Raw genomic sequence first — 23,881 nt, 5'->3', positions numbered from 1 at the left:
TTATAGAGATACTCTTAAGGGAACATGTGCTTTCTTTTATAATAATGAATATTCATTTAATTTTTAAAAATGGACTGCCTCGTGCTTATAATTAGTGGATTGAGAATTAACCCACTATTGGTGATTAAGACCAGAATTGAGACCTAAATTTTCACGAGCTTACAGTATCTTTTACAGCAAGAGTTCTTAATTTGTAATTAATGACTTCAGGTCAAGTCTGTGAACCCCATTGACTTGTGTACATTATTTTTGTGTCTATTTTGGATGTTGAGAAAATGCATAAAGGGGCCCATAATTTGGCTATAAACCAGTGGTATAGATCCCGAAATTCGTGGTGGTCTCCCCTTATTATTCAGCATACTACTAGTCTGGTATTGGCCAGGAAATGTTCCCCTTACTTTTTGTAAAATAAAATTAAGAAGGTAAATCTTTTGGAATAAAAATATATGTAATCATAAAGGAAATGAATTTAGAGTATCTGTAATGTGTAATCATGCTGACATTGCTCCCTTTTTCTTCTCTTTTTAAAATCTTCAGTGGTTGAGAGGACTGTTGACTAGTAGACAGAGTTTTAACATCATATTTGGTGAATGCCCATATTGTAGTAAGGTAAGGAAATCATTAATCAAATTTCATAAAATATGCCTAGCTTTTAATAGTGTGCTTTGGAAGATAGATAAGCATATAGTATATCAGCTTATCCAAAACTTTTTGTTACTTCTGTTATTCTATGTGGTAAGAAACAAAAAGGGTAAAATTGTCCCTGTCAATGACATTTTGTTTTTTAAATTGCTCCTTTGATCAAAAAAAGTTATTTTTCAAACTGTATCATGACACTGTTTTCTACAATAAAGCAATCTTAATTTTTAGAATGTCCACAAACTGACTTTGTTAAATTGTATTCTCTTTTTACAAGCCAATTACCTTGAAAATGTCTGGGAGGAAATCCTAAAATAAGAATGTAACATTTCTGTGAAGAACTGGCAACCTTAAGAATTATCAAAAGGATTTTATTTGATATCTTCAGAGAAAGTATAAAGTAAGACCTACTAAAATCAAAAGAAAAAGAACAATAAAGCCGTAATAATACACGTCGGTAACTGTCTCTTCACTGAGAGTAGAGTCTCTGACCTCCATTCCGGTTGGAGAAGTATATGTATACCAAGATGAAGATCTTGAATTGTCGAGTATATACGGACTGATAAAATCTTGATATGGTTTGTAAAGTGAATTTGGGAACTGTATAGAGCTGGGTTTTTGTGGAGAACGGTTTCTTTCATTCAGAATTTGAGACTCACAGTACTTTTGTCTTCTCTTTGTGCTTTCCTATGGAAAAGTATATATATTGTGTTAGGTTTGAGTTATCCTTATACTGTGTACTCTAAGAGTTCTAAATAAAACATGTTACACAAAACGAACAAATTTTTTGCATATTCTTCCTGAGAAGTTTTTTATGAAGTACTTATCCCATTAACCAACCCAAATCTAGTTAAACTGATTGGTTCTTTTAAATCAGGCAATAGGCCATCTTATAATTTGTCCTCTAAAAATACAACGAAATATGAAACCTGAATTTTCTTGGCAAGACAAATCTTATGTGGGCAAGATAGTCACGATTAGAAAGCTTTTTGGTTATTAATAATTAGTGATTCTGAGGCAGCCGTGGCAGCAGAGCGAGATGTTGGTGGCAGTGCTGCACGTCCACAGAGCAGCCTCCTGCCTGGATGCCAGAGAATGACATCTCCCAATAACAGACCTTAAGAAGAAAGTTGGTTAAAATCCTTATTTGTCCTGAACGTTGATCCAAGAAAAGATGCTCATTTCCTAGCCAAAAAGGAAAAAGTCTCCACAGATTACAGTTTTGCAGTGTTAAACTGGAATGCCTAGGAGCATACGACAAAATTTGTCAGAGGATGTTGCCAAAGACTCAAGAAGATCAACATGACCCTTGTTCTTTGGTGGGGACTTAGAACACACTGTTTGGAAAGCAGCGTCAAGCTGTCCACCCGTGGAGGTATGAAGGAGGATATCATTATAAATAAACCTCCGAATACACTCAGAGAAAATCAGGTATTTGTGAAATTCCATAAAGCAAGAAGCAAAATACCTATTTCTAAGAAGAATCAGCTGTTACTAGAATTCAGTTTCTGGAATGAGCCTGTCTCACGGAGGGCCTGATATATGTGAATTCAGAGCCTAGAACTCCCACAAGGAGCGGTGATTACATAGGGCAGTTATTGTTTAGCCAAACAAAAAAACAATTTTCCCCCAAACTGATCTATAGATTCAACACTGTCCCAGTCAAAATCCAATCAGGCTTTGGAAATGCAGTGGACCCAGAATAGCTAAAACAACCTTGACAGTCAAGAACAAAGTGGAAAAACATACTTCACAATTTGAAAACTAATCACAAAGCTAGACTAATCAAGACAGTATGGTCCTGGCATAGGGACAGGCATACAGATCAGTGGAATAGAATTGAAAGTCCAGAAGAAAACTCTCACATACATGAGGAATTGGTTTCCAACAAATGTACAAAGGCAATTCAGTGGGGACAGGTAATCTTCAACAAAGGTGCAGAGACAACTGGACATCCTTGTAAAAATATAAATTTAGACCTACTTCATTTTGTACAAAAGTTGACGAGAACCAAATTGTAACTGTAAATATAGCTGGAATTTAAAACTTTAAGGAAAAAAAAACAGGAGAAAATCTGTGATCTAGGGTCAGGTAAAGTGTTCTCTATAATATCAAACTTACAAAAGCAAATAAAAGTTTACATAATTGAAGGACATCATTTAAAAAATTCAAAGACAACTCACAGACTGGGAGAAAATTCTGCAAATCATTTATCTGATAAAGGATTTGTATCCAGAATACATAAAGACTTGAATAGACAGTTCTCTGAAAGCATATGAAAAGATGCTCAACATCACCAATTGCAAGAGAAATGCAAATCAAACTATAATGAGATACCATCTTACCCTTTAAGGCCATTATCGAAAGAACAGAAAATAACAAATGGTGAAGATACAGAGAAATTGGAACCCTTGTGTACTGTTCAGAGGACTGTAAAATGGTGTAGCCATTATGGGAAACAGCACAGAAGTTCCTCAAAACATTAGAAGTAGAATTACCATATAATCCAGCAATCCTACTTCTGGGTATATATTGAGAACTCAAGTGTCTTGAAGAGATATATGTACACCCATGTTCATCATAGCATTATTAGCCAAGAGGCAGAAGCACCCAGATTCCTATGGGCAGATGAATAAAGAATATATACATATAATGGAATATTATGCAGCCTTAAAAAAAGGAAAGCCTGCCACATGCTACAATATGGATCAATCCTTGAGGACATTCTGAAGAGCAAATTAAGCCAGTCACAAAAGGACATCTATGATTCCACTAACAAGAAATATCTAAAGAAGTCAAAATAACAGAAACAGAAAGGTAGTTGCCAAGGTAGAGGGTAGTTGGTGTAGTGGGTCTAAAGTTTCAATTTTGCAAGATGTAAAAGTTCTAGAGATCTTTTGCACAACAGTGTGAATATACTTGGCACTACTAAACTACACGGTTAAGTTTAATGTTACTTGCTTTTTACTACAATAAAAAATAAAAATAGTCATTCCCAACCTTTATCATGACATGGAACCCTTTACCTGACCTACATGCCATATATTGGATAAAGGAATTGGCTGTTCACAACCAGAGGAAATTGCCCCAGGGTGGATATTGTGGCATGTCTCATAGAAAGCTCTGGGAACATACCAACCACTGTAGACTGAATATTATTGATATATGCAAGTTCCAGGAATTTCTTACACCATTCCTGTTAGCCAGAGCTCTTAATCAGTTTCCTGCTTTAATCTTAACTGGTTATGAGTTGTTCTGTTTCTGCTTCACTTTGGTGACCTGCCCTGCCCTGTCCTTGTACTATTTATCAAGTAACTTAGGAGGAAAAAATTAAAAAACAAGGCAAAATATTTCAATCTTCAACCATCTGATGTAATACCATCATTCTTCACAATAGCTACTTTCTTGACCTCTAAACCACCATTCTTCAAAGAGCCTTTTTTACCCCCCTAAAAGTCACTTTCAGGATGCAGTTTTAGAAGGCAAGAAGTAATTACCTTCTACATAAGGTATACAAAACAAAATAGAGGTCTTGAAGGAAGGCCCTTTAACTTTTCTACTTAGAAGAAATCATTAAAAGTCAAATAACTAACTTTAAGCTACTCTTTACTGCCTGAGAGCTAATAAAGACACACTATCCCAATTGTCCTAAAGTTTTCTCAGCTTTAGAGGTGCCTAGCTGGCCCAGGGTGTACAGCACGTGACTTTTGATCTCAGGGGCATGAATTCGTGCCCCACATGGGTGTGGAGCCTACTTTAAAAAAAAATTTTGTCAGTTTTATTTGCTAAAGGCAAAATAATTACTCCTGTGGCCCCCTAAAGCATTGTTCTCCCACAAAGAAAAAGAAATACGCCATCAAATTTTAGATTTTTAAAGAAGGAGAGCCACTAGTTAGCTAACAAGTAGCATTTACATATAATAACTTACATGTAGAAGTAGACGATATCCCCATCCAGGTAAGAACAGAAGTCAAGCTACTAAAATTTCAAGGTTGGTTACACACTAGAGAAGTCTGTGTACCTAGTCTCTCTTTAAGCAACAACTGATATCAAATGGGAAGGCCCTCATCTAAGGATTTAACCACCAGTTGTCTTCGGCTTACTGAGAGATCTGCTTGGGCAAGATAGTCTATGGCATAGGTTGTAAAATGTTGTGAGTTGCCTGTTTTGTGAATAAAGATTGATTGGAACACAGCCACACTCATTTGTATTTTACTGTGTATGGCTGCTTTTATACTGCAATGGCAGAGTTGAATTGTTTCTGACAAAGGCTAGGCTGTAAACCCAAAATATTTACCATCTGGCTCTTTACGAAAAAGCTTTCTGGTCTATGGCATAGTATTTCAAACATTAGAAAAAGCGTACAAATCATTTTGGGATCTTGTTAAAATACAGATCTCAGGGGAGCCTGGGTGGCTCAGGTGGTTAAGCCTCAACTTTGGTTCAGGTCATGATCTTGCGATTTGTGAGTTTTGAACCCCACACTGGCCTCTTCTGTCAGTGCAGAGTCTGCTTTGGATCCTCTGTCTTACTCTCTCTCTCAAAAATAACAAACATGAAAAATACACGTTTCATTCAGAAAGTCTAAGATAAGACTTAGATTCTGTGTTTCTAAGAAGCTCCAGGTGATGCCAGTGCAGCTGGTTGGCACAGCAGACTTTTAGTAGCAGAGGCTTAAGGCATACAATAATCCTAGTCAGTATAGTGTTTCTGAACCTGGGACACTTGTGCTCCATAGGACATTTAACAATTTTGGGAGACATTCTAGGTACTACAACTGGGAGGAAGTACTATTGGCATCTACTAGATAAAGGCCAGAGATGGCTTACAGTGTACAGGACAGCCAGCTCAGTAAGCCCAGAGTGGTGCTGCTGAGAAACCTTGAATTCTGAGCAAGTTATTAGCCTTGAATGCATGTCAGAGTCAATTAGGAAGCTATGAAAAATACCAATACCCTTTTTAGTTCTAGCCATGAATAATGGGCATCAGATCTCCCCTCCTGCTGTGAAAAGCCCATGAAATGAATACAAAACAATAGAGTTGGACAAAATATATGAAGGAACTTATCACACAGAGAAAACAAGGCTGTGATTCTGGAGGAGAGGAAAACACCCAGATTGATAAAGGCTACAGTTTCAGATGATCTTTACCTTAGTCCAGCCTTCAAAAAGCCTAAATGAAGTGAAGACATGACTAATCAAGTTGAACCACCAATAAATCATTTGTCTACCAGGACAAAAGTCAGTACTCTTTAAAGGAATACAATAAAATGTGGAGTTTCAAGAACTGACTAGCAGCCATGATATTCAACGAATAATAAAACTTTTACGACACACAAGGAACAGGAAACTGTGACCCATAACTAGGAGAAGAAGAGAAATAGATGTGACCCAGATGGTAAAATTATCAAACAGGGACAATAAAACCACTACATAAGTATGTTCAAGGAATTAAATATAAAGTTAAACATAATTAGTGAACAGATCGAGAGACTCAGCAGAGAAATGGAAAATATAAAATGCTTCCAGAATGGAAAAATACAATAAATGAAGTTAAACATCCACTGGTTAAATAGGTAGAGACCAGGCAAAGGACCAGAATGAAGCACAGCAAAATAAAAGACTAATTTGAAAAACGAACAGAGCCTCCGAAAACGCCTGTGAGAGAAGGTAGACAATTCTAACTGCATGTATTTGGATCTCAGAGAAGAGGGACTGAGGCATGAAACAAATCCTAGCTGAAACTTCCAGTGATGACAATTACCAACCCACAGATGAAAAAAGCTCAATGAGCCCAAAGCAGAATAAACATAAAGACAACTATCTCTAGAAAACCAAAGATAAAAAGCAAATATTAAAAGCCAGAAGGGACACATTATACATAGGGTCAATGATAAGAATAACTGCTAACTTCTCATCGGAAAAAAACACAAGATGACAAGAAACATTTTTAAATTCAGAACGAAAAATCTCATGTCAGGTGAGGCCTTCACAATGAAGGTGAGGGGCATCTAGTCCCAGCCAAGACAGTAAGTACATTCTACTTTATTCCTTCTAATTACTACTAAAGATTTTAGACAAAAATTAATACAACATTCTGAAAGTTATAGAATAGAAGGCAGACTGGATAAGGACCTTAGAACACACAGAATGACCCAGCCCCAAGTCTCATCCCAATCCCAACCACCTTTTTTTTTTGGTGCCTATTTATCCCAGCCTGGGCCACAATGCAATCTACAATTGGAAAACAACACTGTGCACACAAAAAAGTCCAGGAAAAGCCTGTTGTCTTTAAACAGTGGATCAGCAGGAGGGCAAGTATACGGTTCAGGACACTTGTCTCCTATACCTGCTGTACTTTAGGTGAACACCATGAAAGAAGCTGTACCCTTCCCACTTCCCACTAGGGGTTGTGGAAACTGGGGTAGAGTCCTGTCAGGTGTCACCACCATGCGTTAACCAGGGAGCACACCTACCCTTCCCACCAAGCACTGAGGAGACTAAAGTGGAGCCCTGTCAAAAGACCAACCCCACACTAACAAAGCAGTACCCTCTCCACTGGCGTTATGGAAATTATGAGACAGAGCCCTGTCAATGCCCAGCCTGTACTACTGAGAACTGACTTCTCCTTCCCTCTCTCCCAGATACTCTGGAGACCAAAGGGTAGAGCCTTGTAGACTGTCCTTCCCTGCACTCACACAACATAAGTAGTGCCTCTCTTCCTCTGCAACAGACACTGTGGACATTGTGCAGTAGAGCCCTAAGGACCATGCCCAGCCTGCATTAAGCAAACATTAGCAAAAAGCAGCAACCCTCTATGTCTCTTTGGCCTCAAATGTTGTGGATAGGAGCCCAACTGACCCATCACTATCATGCATTAAAAAAAAAAAAAAAAAGTATACCTCACATCCTTCTAATTAGAAAACCTTGTTCTCAGGAATTAATAGAACTACAAGAGAGCTAACTAGCCAAGCTATAGAAAAAAAAAATCAATAATACCACAAACCAATGGGATCTGATAATATTTATAGAGCACTACACCTCAAAACAGTAGAATGCATGGTCTCTTTAATCTCTCATTAAGACCATACCCTGGGTCAAAAAATAAACCTTAACAAATTTGAAATGATACAAAATATGTTCTCAGACAATAATATAAATTAGAAATCAGTAACAAAGAAAATGGAAAAAATCTTCACTTAGAAATTAACACACTCCTAATAGCCAAGGCATCAAAAGAAGTCTCATGAAAAAGTACAAAATTAAAAGTACTGGGGTGCCTGGGTGGCTCAGTTGGCTAAGCATCCAACTTCAGCCTAAGTCATGATCTTGCAGCTCGTGGGTTTGAGCCCCACATCAGCCTCTCTGCTCTCAGATCCTCTATTTCCCCCTCTCTCTGCCCCTCCCCAACTTGCTCTCTCTCTCTCTGAAAAACAAATCAACGTTAAAAAATAAGTAAAATTAGGGGCACCTGGGTGGTGCAGTCGGTTAAGCAACCAACTTCTGCTCAGATCATGATCTCACAGTTCCTGAGTTTGAGCCCTGCATTGGGCTCTGTGCTGACAGCTCAGAGCCTGGAACCTGCTTCTGATTCTATGTCTCCCTCTCTTACTGCCCCTACCCTGCTCATGCTCTGTCTCTGTCTCTCAGAAATAAATAAATGTAAATAAATAATAAATAAATAAAATTATAGGTACAAGAAAAGTACATTACATAAGGATTTATGGGATACAGTTAAACCAATACTTAATAGGACATTTATAGCATTAAATACCTACATTAGAAAAAATGAAAGGGCTCAAACAATAGTCTAACCTTCTACCTAAACTAGAAAAAGGAAAATAAACCAAAAATCAAGTTGAAACAAAGAATAGGAAAATCTGCCCAGTCTAAATCCAGCCTGTTTTGTAGAGTTACCAACTAAGAATTAATTTTAAATTTTTAAATGGTTGGAACAAACATTTTCTGATTAGAAAATTTTATGGAATTCAAACTTCAGTGCCATAAAATTTTGTTGGAACTCAGCTAGACTCATTTGTTTACATATTGTATATGATACTTTTGTACTATGGTGTACAGCTGAATAGTTGTAACAGAGAGCATGTGACCTATAAAACCTAAATATTTAACTATTTGGCTGCTTGCAGAGAACTTTGACTACTCTTGAAATTGAATCCATAGTGAAAAGGAGAAATCTCTAGGCCCAGATGGTTTCACTGGAGAATTCTCTAAAATATTTACTTTAAAATTTTGTTAAATGTTTATTATTGAGAGAGAGAGTGTGAGCACAGGAGGAGCAGAGAAAGCGAGAGACAGAATCTGAAACAGGCTCTAGGCTCTGAGCTGTCAGCACAGAGCCCCATGCGGGGCTTGAACTCATGAGCGGTGAGATCATGTCCTGAGCCAAAGCCGGAAGCTTAACTGACTGAGCCACCCAGGCGCCCCTCTAAAACATTTTAAAAAGAAACAACACGAATTCTACTAATTCTGTTCCAGAAATTAAAAGGAGGAAGACTTGTCAACTCATTTTATGAGGCCAGCACTGCCGTGATACCAACACCAGATAAAGACAGTAGAATAAAAAGAAAGCTACACACCAGTAGTCCTCATTAACAGATGTAAAAGTTCTCAACAAAATACTAGCAAATTGAACCTAGCAACATATGAAAAGAATTCTACACCATGTAAGACTAGAGGGGTGCCTGGGTGGCTCAGTCAGTTGAGCATCCGACTTTGGCTCAGGTCATGATCTCACAGTTTGTGAGTTCAAGCCCCACGTTGGGCTCTGTGCTGACAACGCGGAGCCTGGAGCCCACTTCAGATTCTGTGTCTCCCTGTCTCTCCGCCCCTTCCCTGCTCTTGCTCTGTCTCTCTCTCTCTCTCAAAAATAAACAAACATTAAAGAAATGTAAGACTAGTTCAATATTCAAACACTAATCAATGTCATCCACCATGGCAACAGTGTAAAGCTGAAAAATCATATGATCATATTAATTGATACAGAAAAAGCACTTGATAAAATTTAATACCCATTCATAATAACTCTTAGTACACTAGAAATAGAGGTGAGCCTCATCAACCTGATAACACCTACCAAAAATATACAGCTAACATCACACTAAATGGTGAAGAATAAACAACTCACATGTTCTTCAACACTACGTCCATACTTCAGAACATTCCTTATCAGTAAAAAGGAATGAACTATACTGATACATGCAAACTCAGATGGATCTCTATCTAGGGCATTATGGTGAATGAAACAAAGCCCATCTCAACAAGTTACATAGTAAAGAATTTGATTTGTACAACATGCTCAAGATAATCAATTATAGTGATATGGAACAAATCAGTGCTTTCCAGGGTTTAGGATAAAGGGGAGGGTGTCCATATAAAGCAATACACGGAAGTTTCTATGTGAGGGAGTTTCTTCCTAGAACAGTTCCGTACAGTAATTTTTGTGATTAGTCCATACATGTAATACAATTTAACAGCAACATACACATATGAGTGCATGTAAAAACTGATGACCAAATAAGGTATGTATTTTATAGTAGTATGCCAAAGTTAGTTCCTGGTTTTGAAAATTACACTATTGTTATAAGATGATGTCATTGGAGGAAGCTGGGTAAAGGGTACATGGGAGCTGAAGGAAGGGTACATGGGAGCCCTCTATTGCAATTTCTGAGTGTGCAATTATTTTAAAATGAAATATTAAAAAAATAAATTCAGAGGTAAAATATAGTTCCAGCTCTCCCACACCAAAAAACAAAATAAAAACAAACAAACAAAAAAAGTAAAGGTGAAATAAAGATATTTTCAGACAAGAAGTGAGAGAATTAGTCTCCAGGAACTTTCCACTACAATGTTAAAGGAAATTCTCTGCGAAGATGGGAAATGAACCAACTGTAAACTCAGATCTATGGGAGGGCTGAAGAATTCCAACAGCGATAAATAAGAGACTTTTTTTTTCCCTCTCAATTTCTTTGAAATAAAAGTAATTTTTAAAAAAATAATTTAACGTTTATTCATTTTTGAGAGACAGAGACAGAGCATGAGCAGGGAAGGAGCAGAGAGAGAGGGAGACACAGGATCTGAAGCAGACTCCAGGCTCTGAGCTGTCAGCACAGAGCCCAACGTGGAGCTCGAACCCATGAACTGTGAGTTCACAACCTGAGCCAAAGTTGGATGCTTAACTGACTGGGCCACCCAGGCGACCCAAAACTGATTTTTTAAAGCACAATAGTAACCGCATTATGGAATTAATTATATATGTGAAAAAAAGTATGACAACAGTAGCACAAAGGATGGAAATGTATTTTTGCAAGATTCTTACATTATATATGAAGTCGTTTATTAAATCAAGGTAGATTATTATACAAGTGAAAGATGTATATTATAATTTCTAGAGCTATGTTAATATGGTAGCCACCGACCACATATGACTTGAATACTTGGAATATGGCTAGTCTAAATTGAGGTGTGCAGTTAGTGTAAAACACACCAGATTTTGAAGACTTAATATGAAAAAAAGAATGTAATATGTCTCAATTTTTATTATAGTTACAATATTCTGGGTATTAGTTTAATTAGAGTTTTTATATTATTAAAGTAAACTTTAATTAGAGTGGTTTTAGAGCAGGGGTTTGCAAACTTTTTCTTTCAAGGGCAGATAGTAAATATTTTAGGATTTGGGGGCCACACAGTCTGTGTTCTAAATACTCAGCTTTGCCACTGTAGCATGGAAATACCCATAGACAACATGTAAGAGAATATGTAAACGAATGAGTACGGCTATGTTGCAATATAACTATTTAACTTTAACTATTAACAATACAACCATATAAGTATATTTAAATATAACTACTTAAAATAGGTGACCCGCTGACTTTGGCCCATAAGCCATATCTTGCTGTACTAAAGTAACCACTACAACAAAAACAAAACAGCCCAGAGAAGCACAGTTTACAAATTGAAGATATGAGAGACAAATTCCCACTTACTCCAAAAGAAAGCAGGAGGGAGGTTAAAAGTGACAAAGAATAAATGGAGCAAAAAGAAACCAAATAGTGAGATTGTAGATTAAATTGAACTACAATAATTACATTAAATGGAAATGGGACAGATTAAAAGGAAGGTTTGTGAGGTCGTGCAAAAAAGCAAGACTTAAACTGTTATTTACAAAAGCACTCACAGACACAAAGACACAAAACACAAACATTAAACAAAAGGATGGAAAAGGACACACCATGCAAACTAATCATAGGAAGGCTGGAATTGTTAAAATTAAAGTAAAATTCAAGACAAAAGAATATTGACACATGTAAGAAAGATGTTTAAAATGATAAACAATATTTCACCAAGAAGACGTAACAGTTCTGTATCTGTATGTCCCTATTAACAGCATGAAAATTCATGAAGCAAGAACTTATAAAACTAAAGGAAATATAGACAACTCCACAATTACAGTTGAAGATTTAACATACCTTGTCATTGACTGATTAAACAGGAGGACAAAATAAAGCAAAACAGTAAGGATATAGAAGGACTGAACAACACTATCAATTTAACCTAATCAACATTTATAGAATAGTAAATTCCAAATTCAGAATATATATTTGTTCCAAGCACATGAGGAACATTCATCAAACTAAGTCTTCTTTTTGACCATAAAACAAGTTTCAGTGTATTTTAAAGGATTGCAAGAATATGCTCTGATAAATTATAAGTCAATAACAAAAACATAGCAATAAAATCTCAAAAATATTTAGGAATTAAAAAATCATGATTCTAAAATCCATGGGGTCAAAGACTAAGTGAAGGGAAATTAGAAAATACGTTTAACTGAACAACAATGAAACACAATATATCAAGATTTGTGGAATACATCTAAAACACTGCTTAAAATTCTTTATAGCTTTATATATTTTAGAAAGAAAGGCTTAAAAGTAATGATTTAAGCATTTACCTTATGAAGCTTAAAAAAAAGAGTACCCAAAATAAGTATAAGGAAATGAAAAAGAACGGTAATTAGTAAAAGAGAAAAAAAAAAATCTCAGCAGTAGATAATTCAACAAATCCAAAAATTGGTTCTTTGAAAAGATCAATAAAAGTGATAAGCATCTAGCTAGATTGTAAAAAAAAAAAAAAAGAAAGAAAAAAATTCCTTGGAAGATACATATTACCAAAGCTGACATAAGAAGAAAAAGAAAATCTAATGATCATTATATGTTATAGAGAGTAAATTCATAATTAAAGATTTTCCTACAATAAAATTCTAGGCCCAGATGATTTTCTTGCTAAATTCTAGGAAACATTTATGAAAGATAAATCTTACTAAAACAGTTTCTGAAAATAGACACGTCCAATTTGCATAATGACCTGAAAACAAAACCACACAAGGATATTATAAGAAAAAAAAATTACAGATCAATATCCCTCATCAATGTAGATATAAAAACCCTTAATGGAATAATACCAAATTGAATTCAGTATGACAACGCATCATGACTAAATGTGGTTTATCCCAGAGAAAAAGGTTGATTTAACACTCAAAAATCAATGCAATTCATTGCACTAGTAAAGGAGAAAAATCATATGATCATTTCAGTAGATCCCCAAAAAGGACTTAATATACACTCATGACTTAATTTTTTTCAACAACTACAATGAAATTTCCTCAGCCTGATAAGAGGGCATTTAGGAAAAACCTACAGCTAACATCATACTTAATGTATAAAGAATGAATGTTTTCCACCAAAGAACAGGAACAAAGCAAGGATGCCCATGCTCAGTGTAGTATTAGAGGTCATAGAAGGTATAACAAAGCATGAAAAAAAGCTATGAAAGGCATACATGTTGGAAAAGAAGTAAAACTCTATTCACAAACATTACTGACTGTGTATAAAATCCTAAGAATCTACCAAAAAACGAGAATTAAAAAGTGACTTTAGAAAGATCTCAAGACACAAGGTCAATTTACAAAATGATATTTACAATAGAATTAAAAAACAAGATATTTAGAGATAATTTTAATGGAAGATGTATACGATACCTACACCAAAAACTACAAAACACTTAGAGAAATTAAAAATCTACATAAATGGAGACAAGTATCGGGTTCATGCATTGGAAGACTCAAATGTGTTGTTGGGATTTCAGTTGCCCCTAAACTGATCTTTAGATTTAGTGGAATCACAATCAAAATTCCATTTTGCTTTTTAGTGGAAATTGACAAACCAGTTCTTAAATTTTATGGAGAGGAACAGGACCCAAAGCATTCTTGAGGAAAAGGGTTGAAGGACTTGTACTACCTAATTTCAGAACTAGTTGTAAAGCTGCAGTAATTGATGTACTGTGGTTTTGGTATAAGGACAGACAGACTGATTAGAAGACAAGAGAGAGTTCAGAAATAGACCACAATTTACACTGTCAGCTGACTTTTGAAAAAGACTCCAAGGAAATTTAATTAGGAAAAGGAAATCTTTTTAACAAATGGTGCTGTGACAGCTGGCTCTGATGGAAAACAAGAACCTCAACCCCTTATACACACAAGAATGAGCTCATGGACTCAAAAATGAAAGCCAAAACTAGAAGGCTTTTAAAAAAATATTTAGCAAACTGTGACCCTAAGATAGGCAAAGTTTTCCCAGGTTTCTTTACAGAAAACATTGATAAATTGAACTTCAAATAAAAATAACAAACAGTTTTTGCTCATTAAAGACAAATAAATGAATAGGGAGGCTGCACACTAGGAGAACATATCCACAATACAGATGTATAAAGAATTCCTACAACTCAGTAATAAAGAGACTATCATCCAAATAAAAATGGATCAAGACATTTTACGAAAGAAGACATATGAATGGGGAGTCAGCACATGAAAATGGTGCCCACAGTTATTAATTAACAGGTCATTGATAATCGGACTCAACAGAAATACTAATACATAAATGTTGGAATGCCCAAAATTAAAAAGACCAACACCACCAAATGCTGGGGAGGATCTGGGATTACTGGTGGGAGTACAAAATGGAAGCACTTGTCAGCTTTTTATAGAGGTGAACATACATCTGCCCTGTGAACCAGCAATTCCACTTCTCAGGACAAACGAAATGTAACCATAGAAGGACTTGTGTCACAATGTTCATAGTAACTATTAGTTATGATGGCTAGAGCCAGGGGCAGCCCAGGTGTCCTGGGAGAATGGATATATGGCCTATGGTGTACTACACAATGGAGTTCTGCTCAACAAGAACAAATTAGTGATACGTGTAACAATATGGATGAGTTTCAAAAACAAACTAACAAACAAATATGCTGAGTGAAAGAAGACAGACACAAAAGAGTGCATTCTGTATGACTAACATGGTACGTGACATTCTAGAAGAGGCAAAACTAACCTAGTGTGAAAATCAGAATATCAGAACAGTGGTTGTTTGGGGGAAAGGGACTGACTGAGAAAAGGAACAAAGAGCTTTCTGGAGTGATAAAATCTGCACACACATATCACAAATGCCCACACTAGTTACAATGAATCAATTTCTTGGCTTGGAACCTGGGCATCAGGTTTTTTTTTTTTTATAGTCCCTTCCTATCTCCATACACAAAGTGATTCTGGTGCATAGTACAGGTTGAAAAAGAACACACAAGAATCTCAAAATTTTGTCATCAAGCAATATTTGTAATTTTACAAATGGGAACTATAAGTTCAAAGGATTCTTATTAGTACTGTAAAAACATTCTCTGGATAAACGTGTATGCTTGTTGGTTGGGTAAGAAATGCCCAACTTGTATGTGTCTAATTTTCACCTTGGCTGCCAAGAGGTTCAGAGCCAAATTCAGTGCTCAGTTTAGTGATTAACGTCTCAATGCCTGATAAACCAATTTTGAGGGGAGAGGGTTTGGGAGATAGAAGATGGGGGCATTAAAATATCCTGTTTCACATTTTAAACTACCTCAAATTATTTGAGGAAAATGATGGTGTATAAATCATATAAAACGTTGGTCATTTTGGAAAATAAATATTTTTTCATTGAGGATATAAATACATTGATTGTATGCTTCTCCTTCTTCTCAGAAAAAGGTTCGATTAGGAAAGACTTTTGCTGTTGCTTGAATGAGTCCTCTGCTAAAGGTAAGTCACTACTCAACCAAATGATCGAATAACGTAAAAAATACATCATTTTACAATACAACCGTATCAACAGGGAAACTCTTCACTCACATTTGATTATAAGGGCGAGAGTGGAGGAACCCATGTAGGAGTATGGAATATGCTAAGAGTCCCTAATGGATCAAAGATGGCATAAAAAATTTAAGTGCACTTCATTACGTTCTCAGGGTAAAGAAATCAGATCTGTACGCAAATGTGCTCACTGTCATTCTGTTTCTGTGATGATTGGTGTCGGCTGCTTTGATTTTATACACTGGATAGGATATTTTCTGCCCCTTCTCATTTAACAAAACCATACAACCTTGGCCCCCAGGAGAAAATAAAAGGTCTTTATTCCCAAACGGCATATTCTAATGTAACGTTAAGGAAAAAAAAAAAAAAAAAAAAACACAACAAAAAGCCTCTCACCTGAGCTGTTTCACTGTTAAGCAATCTAGTCAGCGGCTCCTCTGTTTGCACTTTTCTCCAGGTTGAACAGGACTCAGCACTTCTCTCACCACGGATGTTTTTTTCTATTAACCTATTTTGCATCTGATTGACTTGCTTTGTTGCAGCCTTTTGAGAAACAACCTGTTGATTGAGAGTAATAATGTATAATGAAAACTTTTGACACTTGTAAAACAAAGATGCTTCTATGTCCAGATTCTTGAAAATTCTAAACTTGCCAAGCTTTGAAAAAAAAAGGAAGAATTAAAGAGGAAACCAACAAATGGATGTTATAGAAAGAATATAGCAGTTGGCAAGATCCAGACCCTTTCTCATCAATAGTACAAGACCAATTAAAATTAGTGTCACTGTTATACGCTCTTTAGAAATTATCTCTACAGATAACTTGCTTATTGAAAACGGCATTTTTACAGAAAACTGTCACATTCTAAAACTGCACATGAATTCATTATTAACCTTTGCTGGGAGTGGATCCAGTACATCTTTTTAGTTTAAATTCTTATTAATTAGAATCTTCGTTTTCTATCATTGAAGTGAGCCTAATGAATGTGAACGTAGAAAAGGAGCTTATAATGTTGCTTACTTTCTTATACAGGTAATTTAACCTTTGAGTAGATGAGTAACAGTTCGTGCCACCTGGTACTGTGCACCAGTATCAAAGGTTAAGTTCTACAACAAGCCTGCTGTCTCTCAGGTTCTTTTTCACACCGTGGTGTTATCTGGGGGATGACTGACTCTTAATAACCTTGAAGTAGACACGGAAATCGAAGGGCAGATCCCACAATTCAGCTGGAAGATTAAGAGCCACAGTGAAGATCCTTATGTGAAGTATTTGGTCAGTAGCTTCATGTTTACAGCAGCTGAAAGTGCCGTCACCTTTTCTTCATGGGTTAAAGAGGGGGCAGAAGATAGGAACAGCACAAGGGGAAATAATGGAGTAGCCAGTGCCAAAACAGAGAATGAATTACGTTGGCTAGGCAAGCAGAGCCTTAATTTGTAGTCTCTCAATTTTTAGCTTCTATTGCCAAGTGTGTTCACTCCTTCCCTTTAAAATATGCTGGTGTTTTGTGGCGAGGTCTAAGCTGTCACAACACCATTCTTTATTCGCCCCTCCTCCCGGATCCCGGCTTCTCAAAGGGTAGCAAAGCCATTGCTTTTCAGTACCCTGACAATTGGCATTGTTCCCTAATCACTCAGGGTTTCTTTATTTTCACCACTCAAGTCTCGCAAACTACTGGGAAAATTCATGGGTAACCACCTTCTGAGTCACACTCCCACTGAAGTCATCTTAGTGATAAATGCTCACCATACCACTGGTGCGAAACAAAGGGTTTCCCAAAGCTGTTGTACACCGGTTCGTTCTAATGAAAGACTGGCTTGCCAATCACTGTGAAAATGTGTTTTATGATATAAGGGATTAGTTGAGATACTGAGGTTTTTAATGCCTCACTTTAGGTATAAGAGTTTCTGGCCTGGGAGCCTCTGATGTACAAACAAAATCTGATCTAATATATTCAGTCCTCTGTGAGGCTTTCTGGAAGAGATGGTGCCTCCTGGATCTGCCGTCAGTTGGCTGGATGGGCAGGTTGCGCTGCCATAAGCATTTCTAGCTAATAAACAAGATGATACCCAGTTTATGGAAATTTGCTATTTCTAGGGGAACTTTTAAAATGGTAAGAGTGAAGTGGGATAAGTTTGACTCTTAATTGTGAATAGAGGTAAAACGTTTTCTCAAAGATGTAAGAGTAAATATAGAAAACACTCTGGGCGTCACACGAAATCAAATAAAATACTACCAAATAGGTGTCATCTTCAAGAGAGAGGCTATTCAGATCAGGTATTTTTTATTTAATTTTCCATTGGCACTTCAGTGTTCCAAGAAATCAGGAATACTTTGGCCTCCTGAAATCTAGTGAGCCAAAAATGTGCTCACAAATGAGAATTTATATTCTACTTTTCTCACACAGTATAAATATAAATAGAATTATTTTGAGAATTAAAGCTCAAGAAATAATTTTATGAACTTTCAAGGTCAACACAAAGATTACTACCACGAATAGTAATATATATATTCATCCCTGGATTTGCTGCTAACCTCAGATTTAGAGTAAATGAAGGGACAAACTCTTACTTGTCTGAAACGTAAGACAGCTTGAACATTTTCATTCTGCCCTACAGTTACTCCTCTGCCTAGGGAGAGCACTGAGGAAGGATGGGTGTCTGTGGTATTACAGTATGGATTCAAGCATCATAACAAGGAGAGAGCTATGATAAGCTGGTAAAAGGATCCTCTACTGGCTGTGGAAGAAACAGCTTATTCAGAGGGTTGAACGGGGGCCTTCAATAATGCTGGTTTTCCAACGTGGCTTTAACATTCTCATCTGGGAATTCTAGAGCTTTAGCTCACCTCAATAAGCATTCTTACTGAAATATGGTTTCCTTCAGTGAATTCTGGACATTAAATCCCAGTGGATGGTATAAATAGACTGTGGTGGCCTGATGATAGATTCTTCTAATTTGACAGTGTTACCTCAGGAGCCATCGGAGCTACTAAAGAGTGATTTCAGCTATACAGAACATCATTTTGATTGAGGCAAATGCCCCAAAAGATTTGCCTTTCAGAAAAAAAAAAATATCAATGTCTCTACTGTCTTGACAAAAATTCATTTCCAATTTAACTCCAGTAACAGTATTGGAGGACTTGTGTAAGAAGGCGGCTCTGTTTACAGGGAACAGTTTATGATGCCTTGTAAAAACCTAGTATTGGAAAAATACCTCCTTTTTCTTTTGCAAAAAGATGCTGTAAGTTTGCCAAGATTCTTAACGGTGATGTGCTATTTTCTAATACCTAACCAAAGCATATTTTTGTTAGGAATACTAAATTTAAAAGGTACAACCATTTCTGCTGAGGGAAATAACATTTTAAAAAAATAAGCATTCATAACTTTCCTTTGAATACTGAATGATAGAAATATTTTATTTACCTAACGATATATGTTTTCTGGTCCACTGACTTCTTTTTCAGTATCTTTGTCCAAAGAGTGTAAGTCCAGGATTCATTCAATATTCTGTTAAATAACTAGAGTAATCCATGTATGAAGTAACAAAAAATGTTTTTAGTTACTAATAAGGAGATTCTGTCTGGGACTAAAAAGAGAAATCTGGGGCCATGTGGTTGATACTCATTCTGGACCCAAAATGATTTTTGTTATGGAAGCAATCAATTGTGGAAACTAGCCTATACTTTTATCATTCAGGGAAACTGAGTACAGCACAGTTTATATTGTCATATTTTGCTTTTCAACATTTTCAAGTTTAGTATTTGCAACATTACAAAATCTGTAAACTTTAAAAATACTGATTCACCACATGGTGAACCTATTTTTATATTATGATTATAACATATATATGTGCACTTAAAATACTACAGAAATAAAGTCTTTATTCAATAACTATTGACCGGCTGTGAACTACATCCCCAAAACCTCTTGCTGTCTTTATATCGGGGGTGGTCATATTGTTAGAAATTAACTAAGGTCTTAAGAATGCATATTATTCTTAGTGTTTGCTTTTTACTCATAATCAAAGTGCTCTAATCAAAAGGGAAGAATAAAATATTTTTGATTGAGGCTCATTGGAAAAAATGTTTTATGTTCTATTCTCTGCATATAAAAGTGGTTTCACAACAAACATCCTTTGAATTTGATGAAACTGAAAAATTCTGGTGGATAATAATTAGAATTTTACATCAGAGGATATAACTATCAGTTTTTAAAATGGCTTCTTTTATATTTCAATTAAGTTTATGAAACTGAAAAACTACAGAAAAGGAAAAAAATCTACTTAAATTAGTGTAGATTAAGTGGTGACCATTATTGCAAGGGAGATACTACGTTAAGGAAATGGCTCTTTGTTTTGTTGCAAAAGTGATAAAAACACAAAAGTCAATAAAACTGTTAAAATAAGTCTCAGTAATTACCAAGATCAAAATCCACTGGCTTTTTATTAAACATGAACTTTTGTTCTGCCTTCTGCAATACGTAAATAGTGCTGACAATTGGTTTGTGAGGCATTTGCTACAATAAAATGTAATTGTATCATGAGAGAAAGGTGACAATCAGGAGATCATGAAAAAATTACATATTCTCACTGGTAGTTAATTAGCCATGCAAAACCTCCTCAAACAGATATTCTCTTCTATTAGGAATGATTACTATGCAGGCCTACAGATGTCAATACCACAGTCATTCAAATACTTCTTTCCCTACTAATTGAAGGTTGTAAAGCTCTGGTGCCAAGGTTTTGCTTCCAAAGAGCTAATTTATGACTAGAAGGATATTTTATGTCTTCAGTTGCAGCAGCTACAAAATTCAGCAAATCAGAACCATCTGTGCACTGATACTTGACTCACCATCCATCTAGCGGCCTATCAGTCACGTTAGTTTGCATCCTGCATTCTTGGCTCAGGAACACTTGTGATGATCCAAAGTTCATAAGAAATATTAAAAATGAATGGCATCCTGACCCTACCTTATTGCACATGCATCGGGGAGAAAAAGCCCTCCCTACAGGTTTTGCATGTGGATCGTGTCCAGGAAGGACTGGACATTTAGTTGCCTGTCCAGTAGCACTGCTCACAGGAATCTCAGGTTTCCCCCACCCTGTAAAAAATGTTTTAAATCCTAATTCTTGTGTATTGTTTCAAGTTCTCTCTGTCTTTTTTTAAGTCAGTTGGAAGATAACAGAGTATAGGAGAAAAGGGTAACTTAAAACTTTTTAAAAGGTTATTTTTGTAGATTGATACATCAGTGCATACGAGTAGTCTGGTTAAACCTAAGAATATCATCATTATCACCCCCAAATTATGGAATTATGGCCAAACTGGCAAACAAAAGCAGAGGGCAATAACCAAAGAAATCTGAAGAAAAGCAACGAATAAAGGTTGTCCTGAATAAAGTCAGATTACCCTTTAATCTTACCCTGGTCGTGTCTCTGTGACCTCAGCGACTGCTTTATTTCTTTAATAGTACCCTAAATAGGCCATGGATCCTACTGTTTTTCTCTAAGAGACAATAGGTCAAAAGAACTTGCAACAAAATTTCCTGGAGCTCAGTTAGGAGAAATAGGAATTAAATGTAATAAGTAAGAAAGTGGGTTGTCAGACTCCCTCTGAGACCCAAAACAACTTCATTTGGTAGAAAAGCCTCACAGAAGGTAATCGTAGGATCCCAGGGACTACGTTACTTACTTTTTGATTGTCTGGAGTATCCACATTCACACTCTCTCCTTTAGTGGAAAATTCCAGTGGTCCTAAAGGTGTTCCACCTGGGTTCAGAATTTTCTTGAGCATTTGATAGTTTGGCTTTTCATCATATGCTAAATTATGAGCACATACCAAATACTGGGCTATTTCACCTGTGAAGTGTAAATTTTTTTTACATGTTATTCGTAATTGGCAAGAATTGTCAAGACTCCAATATCATCAAAATCTCTCTATTCTCTCTTACACGTGCACACAACACACATCCTGAAGAAACTAAGAATAAACAATTCGATGCAAAGCACTTTTCAAATGATATCCAAAAATGACTGAAATATAGTGACTTAGAGATTTGACAAGATGGGAGAAACTGGTAATTTTTTTACACATCTTTGTTGATATGTTTACATTTCACTAATCTTATCAAAGGAAGCAAATTTTAAAATATAGTGAGTTTGATTTATGAAGTGCAACTACTAAGAACTACATGAATAATATAATAGACCAGACATGCTTCATACTTTATGTTGAAGTTTTAAAAATTCAGTTAAAAACAAGTGTTACTTATTATAAACCTCCTTACTTCAACGGAAAAAAAAAAATCACTGCAAGTTTTAATTCAGGCTTTGATTTTGAGATTATAAAAGTACATTTAGAGGGATGCCTGGGTGGCTCAGTCAGTTGAGCGTCCGACTTCGGCTCAGGTCATGATCTCACGGTTTGTGAGTTCAAGCGCGGAGTCGGGCTCTGTGCTGACAGCTCAGAGCCTGGAGCCTGCTTCAGATTCTGTGTCTCCCCCTCTCTCTGCCCCTCCCCTGCTCATGCTCTACGTCCCTCTGTCTCTCAATAATAAATAAACGTAAAAAATTTTTTTAAAGTACATTTAGAAATGAGCTTGAATTCTAGGTTTTCAGCCATGACTAATTTTAGAATTCATCGAACCTCCCTGGAGTCCTCCACACCTAGCTAGCCTAGTGCATTCACTAGTGCATTCATTATATAGCCTTTCTGATCTAGAGCAGAAGGGGAAAATGTTGCTACTTTTTCTTTTCAAGTTTGTTTGTTTATTTTGAGAAAGAGAGAGTGCAAGTGGGAAAGGGGCAGAGAGAGGGGGACAGAGGGAATCCCAAGCAGACTCCCTGCTGTCAGTGTGGAGCCCAGTGTGGGGCTCGAACTCACACACTGTGAGATCATGACTGAAGCCAAAACCCAGAGTCAGATGCTGAATGGACTGAGCCACCCAGGCATCCCTAATCTTTTTCTAATGTAATCTCTTCCCTAGAACTATAGTAACCCCCTTCCCCCTGCCAGAAACTATGAACTACAAACTTCTAAATAGAAGCAGAATTAGTAACCCAAAGTTACAAATATAGCTGCCTTAAAACAAATGTAGTTTGCATTTTTGTTTCAGATGGAGATTCAATCTAAAATCCAGACACAAGTTAAGTGATCATACCATATACTGTTTAAAATCTGGCATGTTTTCATTTGTTCACAGAGATGTTTAGATACTCCACTTTTTACAAGCTTTTCCCCTTCAAAAACTTATTACTGACACAGACACAAGTACCTCTTACTAAGTTGTTTATATTCCCATGGCAGGGAAAATCTGGGAAGCTTTGTGGGTTGGCAGGAGTGACTTCCTAATCCTTCCTTTCCCCTCCAGGCCCACCTCCATTCCAGTGGGGAACCGCGGACCCTGGGTTTATCTCCCTATGGGGAAGAATTCCAAAAGGAACAGTCACCATCCTGTTCCGTCCGCTATGAAAGTCGGAGTGACCATTTTATGCCATATTGTCCATAGCCATTTTCTAGGAATATAAGGCTACTGTGGCGAAAATGAGAACTCTTAGCTCCAGGTTTTTTTGGTTTTGTTTTTTGGGTTTTTCTTTTTTCTTTTCTTTTCTTTTCTTTTCTTTTCTTTTCTTTTCTTTTCTTTTATTTTCTTTTCTTTTTTCTTTTCTTCCTTCCCTTTCTGTTGATACTTAGGCAATTATAATGCAACCTACTTTTTCCCCTAATGTCTAAGATATATCAAATTCTGTTCTCTAACATTTGATCAAACAGATCTCTATTAGCTGGCAAGTAGTTATAACTCATGTTTCCAGAAGCCCATTGGGGAGGTTTGATTGCTGAAGGGACGATTAAAAAGAAAATGAGATTAAATTACATTCACTGTTATTTTAATGTAAATATTCTGTTGTTCTTTGGCCCTTTCAAGATTGGTAAGCCAGGTTTGGCATATATTATTATAACTCTATTAACCAAAATATCCCAAATGGAGGAGAGAGCTGAATAATCGGGGAGAAGTTTTCACAGGTCACCGTTAGAAGGCAATGGAAGATTCTGGCACTGCACCAA

General features: G+C 36.4%; 2 protein-coding genes across 8 annotated transcripts in view; one reads left to right on the top strand and one right to left on the bottom strand.

The window, feature by feature from the left end:
* The window catches only part of FANCL (FA complementation group L), an 85,102-nt gene extending 83,680 nt beyond the window's left edge, over nt 1-1,422 (top strand). For all 4 annotated transcript variants that reach the window (XM_049651515.1, XM_049651516.1, XM_049651518.1 and 1 more), the window contains 2 exons: nt 538-609; nt 917-1,422. In XM_049651515.1, the coding sequence (XP_049507472.1) occupies nt 538-609; nt 917-952 (108 nt within the window). In that variant the 3' untranslated portion in view covers nt 953-1,422. The remainder of the gene's footprint in view (nt 1-537; nt 610-916) is intronic.
* VRK2 (VRK serine/threonine kinase 2) overlaps nt 995-23,881 on the bottom strand; it is a 104,028-nt gene continuing 81,141 nt past the window's right edge. For all 4 annotated transcript variants that reach the window (XM_049651512.1, XM_049651510.1, XM_049651514.1 and 1 more), the window contains 3 exons: nt 21,509-21,675; nt 16,222-16,383; nt 995-1,326 (listed from right to left, as the gene is read on the bottom strand). In XM_049651512.1, coding sequence (XP_049507469.1) covers nt 1,024-1,326; nt 16,222-16,383; nt 21,509-21,675 — 632 coding nt within the window. In that variant the 3' untranslated portion in view covers nt 995-1,023. The remainder of the gene's footprint in view (nt 1,327-16,221; nt 16,384-21,508; nt 21,676-23,881) is intronic.

The sequence above is a fragment of the Panthera uncia genome (genome assembly GCF_023721935.1).
Source record: "Panthera uncia isolate 11264 chromosome A3 unlocalized genomic scaffold, Puncia_PCG_1.0 HiC_scaffold_11, whole genome shotgun sequence".
In the NCBI taxonomy this organism is placed as follows: domain Eukaryota; kingdom Metazoa; phylum Chordata; class Mammalia; order Carnivora; family Felidae; genus Panthera; species Panthera uncia.
The sequence above is the reverse complement of the archived record's forward strand: the minus strand, read 5'-3'. Positions and strand labels throughout refer to the sequence as shown.